Below are 9771 nucleotides of genomic sequence, written 5' to 3'. Positions count from 1 at the left end.
TCATACCATATGCTAATTTTATGGTAATAGAAAAGTAGGCTTGCGTTCATTTGGGTTAACCATGGAGGTAAAAAGAGACCTACATGGGTTAACGAATAAACAATTTGACGAACGTGTAACACGCATTGAGACAAAAGAAGTATTATCGTTTCCCAACCGGGGGTTGAGAGACTGTGTTTCTAACCACCCCTTATCACGGAGATCTTACCATGGATCTTACATAACCAAAGCTCTTTATTAACAGTTTATTTGTTCACAACTCCCGACTTCGGGCAAATTTATATTCTTGATTATCACAATAAAAATAACATTCCAAAGATTTGCTAAATTAAGAGTTGTAGTACTATCAGATTAAATACCACATCACAGTTGAGAGAATAAGACAAAACTATATGCAGTATACAATGTATTTCAGCATGGATGTACTAAGAAAGGATGAACCACTGACCAATTTTCTTTGATCTATCTGTTTTGCCGCTGATTATTTTGAAGTAATAAATAAACATTGATGTTTACTTCTAATTACGCTTGAGATCGTAATCGCGTAGCTGGGTGATCCCTAAATCTGTTTGCACTGTGCGTTCGGCAGTTCTCGGAGTCGGTCGGCACATCCGGGTCACGTGCCATTTCCGCCTAAGCAAAGATGGCGTCGCACGTAGTGGAGCACATTACCGCTGAAGAAAATGATAGTTTTGATTATAGTGAAATTGAGGCGTTAGAAGAATTTATTCTGAGTGAGGATTCGTTTTGTTTATGTGGAGGTTCGGAAACGAATGAGATGATTTGTTGTGATTCTGGAAATTGCGAGTTTGGGTGGTTTCATTTTGCCTGTGTCGATCTCACACCAGCGACCATACCAACAGGCAAATGGTACTGTAAAGAGTGTTCTTCAGGTATTTAATTGAAATTTTGTACATTGTCGACTAAAACTGTTACTTCGTTGTGAAATATTTTAAACCATCTCCAGTGTTGATTGTGTTATAGTAATTTCTATAAATTTTATATTTGTTCTCTTCAGGTTGTAAGGCGAAATTTTCCCAGCGAAAACCCAGTAATAACGGCAGTGTCCGTAGGAAAAGCAGTAACGGTAATGTATTGAATATTTATCAGCCTTTTCTCATTTTTTTACATGACCCATAGATTGTTTTCATATACACATAAAACCGGAATTTGGAAACTTCTTTACCCATTTTATTTTTTGAAACCTATAAAAGCTAGGACCAGGTTTATAAACATGTAACTTTTTTTTTTCAGTGACCACTAGTCAAGCACTTCCTGAATACACCTTGGAGAATGCTATTTCTGATCACAGAAAAATTCTGTCTAATGCTGTAGATGATGTTTTATCAGATCCAATGCTTCAACTGAATGAAGACATGGAAGAAGATATAGTAAAGGTGTTAACAACTATGAAAGACACTTCCTGTGAAGCTAATGATCTTGGTGTTGCATTGATTAAAGAACTTTGGCAGAGTGCTGAGTCTGTCAAGGCATCTAATTTATCGCTAGACATTATGTGTACTACATTTCACTCTCTCAGCCTTGGTAGTAAAATTCCATTGATATTTGATAATTACCTAGAGTCACGCAACTTGTGTATACCATCAAGACCAAAACTGTTTTTGTCTCAATTTTTATTAGATTCTCTGTTAAAATGTTTATTGCAAGCGAAACTTGGCAAAGCTTGTACAGAAGTTACCACTGATGTAGATTTAAGTATCACTAAAGAAGAACAGCAAGTACTTCGGTATATTGCAGGTTATGTGCCATTTCATTTACAGAAATTCTATTCCAAGTCTTAGTACATCCATGATTTCAGCAAAAACAGTTAGACGAAACTCTGTAACTTTGCAAACGAAACCCAAAAATGTTTAGCTAACGACTACCAAACACGCATATGAAAATTTCAGCTTACAACTGAATTCGTGCCGAAAACATGCACAGCACGTTGTGGACACAGATTACCGGTCACCCCAAGTGCCAAATCAGGATAAACAGCCATTGTCAATAGAGTAGCCAAGGTGTTAAAAATGGATTATGTACTGGCAAACCAAATTCTGCATAGGCATATGTCTCCAACGCGTTCTTTTTGGATCATTTAGTCTTTTTTTGACTCAGCAGCTCTCAAAACCTAATATTAAATATAAGAACGAAACAAATCTGTCGCGATTTCACGCTTTCACGGTAAAGAGGTGGTGGCTGCTCCCCCGCTGTAAACCCCTGCGTTTACTATCAACTCTTTCTACCGTGTCCTTACTTGGTGACGTTTCTCAATTTGTAAACTTGCCACGCTACTAATTTCTCCCAATCACCCGCTTTTATCGGTTTTAAGCAACCAATTATCACATAATATCCGACCACGGGATCTTTTCCGCCCGAAAAACTACCACATTTATATCACTTTCTTTTCTCACTCGCTTATTTAAAACACCAATCGCTGGCTCAAACACTGATCACTGGTACACGAGTGGTTGAATTTGTTGTTTCAATGGTAAAGTTTACGGATACAACGAGTAATATTAAAATCCGAACAACACGATACGGACGAACGACAATCTATGATACTTTGTATGGAGTTGGGCAAAGGGAGTAGCTGGTACAGATTTACGGGAAATAAAAAGGGCCTTTTACAATTTACAAGGAAAAAAAGACGATTTTACAATTTACAGTGATAATTGAATTTTGCAATGAATTGTGTCATCTCGTCATTTCACAGTTTCGAAAATGTAATTTCGCTGAATTATTCGAGACAGTTACTTGATAAAGACAACGCCGTAGGGCAAAGAAACGAAGAAAATATTGATGTGTTTTCCCAAAAATAACGATGCCAAAACCACGAATTAAAATGCGCGCAGCGGGCGATATTTTCAAAATAAAGCGGAAATTAGACAGATTGGGTGAAATTAATACTGTGCACTCGGTTGGTATAAACAGATCCTTAAATACGTAAAAATACGACCAGACAATATCTATCATTCTGAAATATGCCAAAGACAGAAACAAATGCAGCACGTTTTTTTTTGTGAGCCAAAATAAACAAAACAAAAATTCTACGAACGAAACAGACCCTGTTTGCAATGTTTATTTACACCGCGGCATCTCTTAAACACATTCTCAAAATTTGCGATGTTAATTTTACCAACGTTTAAAACATTGTTATTCTGATATTTTTTGGTCAGCATATAAAATAAAAAAATCTTTTGTTCAAAGGGCGGCGGTCATCGCGTCCTGTTGGATAGGGGACTCATAGCGACGCATACAACACGTGTAAACATTGCTTCATTACATGAAGTATGAAAACGCGCTGCGCAACGATCAGCGCCCTGCGCAACGATCAGCGCCCTTCAAATTTGTACCTGTATCATACTATTTTAAAGGACGTTGGCGTTTTTTAGTTTGGAAAATTACTTTTCAAAAAAGTGGTTATACACTGAATATTTATGTAAACAACTAAACATGTACGCCGAAATAACGGAATAGACTACTAGTATGTTTTAATATTTTTGTAAACTGAATGACGACATCATTTCTGTGAACAACTGATCACCGATATCACGTAATTGACTATGTATTAAATATTTCTGTGAACAACTGATCACTTATATCGTGTAATAGACAACAACTGTAACAACCAGTCTTCTCGGTCATTATTGTGTTCAGTATTATGTAAATTAGATAATGAAAAGTTCTTATTTGTATTGTTGTTTTATTTGCGAAGAATAATTAGAATGTACTGTACACACGTAATTTCAATTGCATGTTCAAGGGTTCCGAATATCCCGCCGTTTAGCGCCCCATCCACAGCTTTACCCTATTGTGATACCATGGAGGTAAAAGTCTTTTTTACCTCCATGGTGATACCAAGTGAAACGTATATTTTTACTATCGCATTTTACAAAAGTCGAAACTGGGTGTATCATGGTACAACACACGCTGCGACAACTGAGTGATCAGCGACATCTTTGTTGGGCGATGTTTCAATGGTGAATTAGTTTATTTGAAATGGAGTGAATATGAATATGAACTCTATTACAACGTGTTTGAATTATGTGCAGCAATGGGCAATGACCTCCAGAGTTCACGCATTAATATCTAATTAAATTAAGTTTTTTAATAAACATGTCGCACGTGAAAAGCAGGAGATATTTTAGATTAGTTTTATGTTTACCGATCTTCAACTTTTTAGAATAAATGATAGCTACGGTTGTCGAATCAATCAAGAGGCTCGAATCCGGAAGGCTTGGCTATTTTAAACTTCGTAAATAGCATTCTTTTCAAGCGGCGACTTCATTCAAGTTTAATGAACGTAAGTGAAATGTATGGAAGAGTCACGATACTTGTACCTACGAAAGTTACGACTCTTATTCTTGAAATTGGTCATAAATACATGCACAAAATACATGCATATACCATTTTTTCAATGGCACAAAAATCATACTTATTGTTTGAAATACTAGTAACTGATACCTACACATATAAAGATAGGTGCGAATTTCAAATATTGAAACCCTTGGCCGAAACGTCCGTCCACCGGAAGGCCCAAACCCAATTTTCTGTCATTTTAAATATAAATACTAAGTAAAGAAACAAGGAAGGTATACACTACATAGTAATATAGCATTTTGTTTAAAAAATTTAATATAAGTGATGATATAGAAAACATTCCCTGTAGACACAATCAGGGTAGAACAAACTCCCAGACAGTACATCGCATGGAGACAATGGCATTTAATGTGAGCGTACCATAATCCGTTAATTGTTAAACTACCTATTTTTTAGCTGTACGTGTATATTATATATTATGATTTATAAAGCAACAATAGGACTATTTGTATTTTAAAATAAAGATTGAAATTGGTGACCTTTTTGATCTACTGTGAAATACTTAAGTTCAGCGTAAAACGACAGCAAATTTGGGAATTTCCGCTGTTTACATTGGGCGTATCAAACGCGCAATTTCTAAATTTACGTCGTTTCAGTTTCGACGGTTACGCGAGGGAAATTCGAACGTTTACGCACCCAAATATAAACAACGGATTTACTGCAAAACACGTTGCTAATCCGGCAAGCGGCTACGACGGAAATTCGAATTTTCATGCAGTGAATATTGCATCACGGAGCGAACCTGTGTTAGTGTTAAGCCAAATAAATGATTGAATATATAGTTTTCCAAAAAACGGAATATTTGATTATTCTAAAAGCACTTACCTAATAAACTGAGCATAATGTCAATAAACACAAGTATTGATTTAATTAGTTGCAGCAGAGGCTGATCGTCACTCGACTCCGTTGGAGACTGGTAATTTTATCCAGTATGTATTTATTGACCCCACGTATCTTTAATCAGTGTTTAAGAGGGTCTATTGACAACCACACCCGGTACCCTTCCGTCTATTGTTCTATGGTATTTATGCGCTACCAGGAGCCTTTGTATGGTAATTTGTATTTGTAAGATAAACAGCCTCACTATTATTTCAGATGATCATTTCATAATAAATGTCGAGTCGAATGACTACCCCAAGCTGTTTTCATTTATATCAATACTTGTGTTTACTACTGGTATTGCATCTATCTTTATTAGGTAAGTGCTTTTAGAATAATCAAATATTCCGTTTTTTGGAAACTTTATATTTATTCATTTATTCGGCTTAACACTGACCGTCCAAGTTCGCTCCGTGATGCAATATTGACGCTACTTCTTTTGTCGACTGCCAAAAAATTACAACTGGATGTGGAGTAGCGCTTCATCAAATAGTTGATAGTTCTCCATCAATTACTTCAACAATATAATGTATTGACCAGTGAGGTTCCAAGACGAGGTATGGATTGTTTGATAACATGTATTGATTTACTTATATTAGAAATATATGTATGATTCACCATGAGATGTTTCTTAGTATATATAAGTATATAATTATTCTGATGTTACAGTATCACATGCTAGAGTATTGAGCACACTCGTATCATGCTGTGTACATTCTTATATAATCCCGTGTGTACGAATGGCACCCAGTAAAACTATGTCTTAGCGTTGTTATCGTTCATTGTTATCATCGATACTTCGACGTAATACGAAAAGTTTTTCCTTGACTAGTTTATATGATCATCGTGCAGGTCAACTCGTTCAGGTTTTAGAAAACTATATAGTTATTTATTTGACACAACAGTGATTAGAAATAGTACATCAGCATGGGCGCTGATAACTGATAATTTAAAGGGCGGCAGTCGTCGTACCGCATCCTGTTCGATATGGGAACAGTTTGGTAATTTTATCCAGTGTGTATTTATCGACCCACGTATCTTTAATCAGTGTTTGAGAGGGTCTATTAGCAAGCATACCCTTCCGTCTATTGTTTTGCGGTAGTTATGCGCTACCAGGAGCCTTTGTATGTTAATTTGTATTTTTAAGATAAACAGCCTCACGCCTAGTTCACATGATCATTTCATAATAAATGTATTTACGTTCATATTGAATAAATTAGATTTATCAGTTAAATCAAACAATGCGCCCCCTGTTGGGTCACAGTCCCTCTACCATGATCAGAATTAAGCACTGATTACACAGAACAATTACCAAACAGTTTTCAAGTCGAATGACTGCCCTAAGCTGTTTTCATTTATATCAATACTTGTGTTTACTACTGGTATTCATCTATCTTTATTAGGTAAGTGCTTTTAGAATAATCAAATAATCCGTTTTTTGGAAAACTATATATTTATTCATTTATTTGGCTTAACACTGACCGTCCAAGTTCACTCCGTGATGCAATATTGACGCTACTTCTTTTGTCGACCGCTAAAAAAATACAACTGAATGTGGATTAGCCCTCCACCAAAGAGTTGATACTAGTAGTTATAAATCAATTACTTCAACAATATAATGTATTGACCAGTGAGGTTCCAAGACGAGGTATGGATTGTTTGATAACATGTATTGATTTACTTATATTAGAAAAATGTGTATGGTTCACCATGAAATGTTTCTTAGTATATATAAGTATATAATTATTGTGATCATGGGGCTAAAAAAACAGTTTTTTTGTCCCTCACCTTGCTTTATCATAACGACCGAACTCACCCGAGAACGTTCGATCGCATCTAATTAAATATTCACGTCCAGTAATCCCCCCTCCCCCCATAAACTCGTCAAGTGTTATCTGTTGACCAAATAGTCAGCAGAAGTCATGGTAACAATAGCATCAAAGGAGTTCAGTCTCCTTCTCTTTTTAGCTCCATGTTCCGATGTTTCAGTATCACATGCTAGAGTAATGAGCACACTGTATCATGCTGTGTACATTCTTATATAATCCCGTGTGTACGAATGGCACCCAGTAAAACTATGTCTTAGCGTTGTTATCGTTCATTGTTATCATCGATACTTCGACGTAATACGTAAAGTTTTTCCTTGACTAGTTTATATGATCATCGTGCAGGTCAACTCGTTCAGGTTTTGGAAAACTATATAGTTATTTATTTGACACAATACTGATTAGAAATAGTACAGCAGCATGGGCGCTGATAACTAATAGTTTAAGGGGGGCAGTCGTCGTGCCGCGTCCTGATCGATATGGGACTCATAGTGACGTATACAACGCGTATAAAATACATTGTTTATTTACATGAAATTCGAACACGCGATGTGCAACGACCACCGCGCTTTAAGTATGACACTAATGGTTGGTAATGAAGTTCTAGTAAAACAAACTTCCCAGGTCGTGTATATTACCTATAGCTGCAAGGATTACCGTCCAAGTTCGTCCGTCCGTCCAAATCGATGAATGGTTTTAAAATAAGATTTTTGATTAGATCTTGTTAAAATATTTCGGTTCATCAGCCTCCACTGCCAATTTTACTTCCGCCATTTTACTTCAGTTACTAAAAATTTAAGATTTCCCCTTCAGTTGACTTTGAGTCCTTGAAATGTTCCGTCCAATATTATTACAGTTTGTTAATTGCTACGCTAGCGCATGGAAGGTGGAAAGACGACAACCTTCTATGGCTAGGGTAAGTCATTTGTCCATAATCGAATTATGCTTGTGATGGAGCCCACCAGTTTCATACACATGTATTACTTTATGTTATTAGTAAATCAGTTAATGTTGAATATAAGACAATGTTATTTTTTTCATTTTAACAGTTACCGGTATGAACTCCAAGGTGTATGGGATAAGAAACTCAACAATCCAGCTAGAATGCCCGTCCATGTTTTCAACTTCGAACGATTTCTTTCGACATGTTAGATGGGACAAAGGTGAAAACAACTATTTTATAGGAAAGGCATACAACTCATCTATCAGTGAAAAAAGAATCGTATCGAATATAAAATATGCAATAACCAGTCAATGGGCGCTTAAAATACGATATGTGGAAATTCGCGATGAAGACGTATACTGGTGCTCCACCAGTTATATAGATGCAGATACGAAAGAAATTACGATACATGTAGCCAACATCGAACTTGTTGTATACGGTAAGCATGATTTATATACTTATTTCTTTACATTACACTACATTCATACAGATCCAATCAGAACTTAATAAAAATGATGTGTTTAAAAATATGTGTCAACTTTTCATCTATTATAAACATATTACGACAATCTTTGTAATATTGAATCACAGTACCACAATTGTATGGACAAAGTCACAAAGGGCTAATGTCACATGAAACGCGATGTGAAAACAAAAGGTCGAGTAGAAAATTGTAGAAATTTATGACGCACACTATTATGGGAATTGGCACATCACCGGTGAAAGACTGACAGTGAGTGAGTGTCCTTGCCATTCAAGCTGGCGACGCATTTGACATTTCATCCAGGACCCTCGCTAAGCTGTCATCCTGTACCGCAAAACCCGAGGTTCGCTTGACGAAACTAGATTTTAATAGAAGACGTCTTCCAGAGAGAAACATGGACGTAAACCCAGGGCCATATTTTTCACTTGCAAATGTTTTAATGCACAACATGGGAATATAGCGTGTACGCTTTGCTTTAAGTGTCCATATTTCGACGATGGCCGATACAAATTGTCACGATTGAAACAGGAAATGTTTTATAATGTTTGGATGACCGTCATTCGGTAGTTGAAGGATAAGGACAGATCGAAATCATAATGTGACAAAAAATAATAAGCATGTTATAATTTATTGTTTGTTCACAGAAACTATGCCATCTGGTAAAATGCTGTCGAATAGCATAATACAAATGAAGAATGAATGTCAATTGTCAAATTATTGTGGATAATCAATAACTAGCAGCTTCGCAATGATTGGCTTTCGCGATATATAATATATGTATAATTACAATGATACAAAGTATATGAGATATCTAATCATATGCATATTGATACACAACTTAATACTCTATAAAAATCCACTACAATGAGTTGAATCCATGTGGGCATGAAAGCTGTGATGTTCTTCAATAAAGAAAAACTTACTACCAACACTTGTGTGTATGTGTGCTATTTATCCGTTTTCAACGTGTTTTTTGTTTGGATACGGACACCCGCGATTTAGCGAGGGGTCACCGTATCACTAATGTGTTGCTGCAATACAACAATTTCAAAAACCTTATACTAAAATATGTTTGGATATTTGAAGTACAAACAAATTTCCATTTCCGGTCCGGTTAGACTTAAAATACACCACGAATATTCACTGTTGAGATATAATTTTTGGTATGTGTTGATTCTTGGATATTTCATCTTCGTCGTCCTGTACTTCATTTAGTAATTCGAACTTCCCAGTTTGCGTTAAAAGGGTGAGTTTCA

The 9771-nt window shown here is 36.1% G+C and overlaps 1 protein-coding gene and 1 long non-coding RNA gene across 2 annotated transcripts; both read left to right on the top strand.

Annotated features, from left to right (window-relative positions):
• Positions 1–564: 564 nt before the first annotated feature.
• On the top strand, positions 565–1802 carry LOC146730317 (uncharacterized). The gene is made up of 3 exons (XM_085493719.1): positions 565–893; positions 1019–1087; positions 1255–1802. The coding sequence occupies exons 1-3, from the start codon at positions 644–646 to the stop codon at positions 1800–1802; spliced, it is 867 nt and encodes a 288-aa protein (XP_085349845.1). The 5' UTR covers positions 565–643.
• A 6480-nt stretch (positions 1803–8282) lies between these two features.
• On the top strand, positions 8283–9444 carry LOC144342862 (uncharacterized). Its single transcript, XR_013418837.2, has 2 exons — positions 8283–8470; positions 9160–9444. It is a non-coding gene; the product is annotated as an uncharacterized LOC144342862 (long non-coding RNA).
• Positions 9445–9771: the final 327 nt, after the last annotated feature.

This window comes from Saccoglossus kowalevskii, chromosome 19, assembly GCF_978046115.1.
Source record: "Saccoglossus kowalevskii chromosome 19, keSacKowa6.1, whole genome shotgun sequence".
Lineage (NCBI taxonomy): Eukaryota > Metazoa > Hemichordata > Enteropneusta > Harrimaniidae > Saccoglossus > Saccoglossus kowalevskii.
Note: the sequence above shows the minus strand (reverse complement) of the source record. Positions and strands in the feature narration are given on the sequence as shown.

Coding starts and splice junctions, on each gene's coding strand:
- LOC146730317 (XM_085493719.1), top strand. CDS start 644: ATGGCGTCGCACGTAGTGGAGCACATTACCGCTGAAGAAAATGATAGT. Junction 894..1,018: donor CTGTAAAGAGTGTTCTTCAG/GTATTTAATTGA, acceptor TGTTCTCTTCAG/GTTGTAAGGCGAAATTTTCC. Junction 1,088..1,254: donor CCGTAGGAAAAGCAGTAACG/GTAATGTATTGA, acceptor TTTTTTTTTCAG/TGACCACTAGTCAAGCACTT.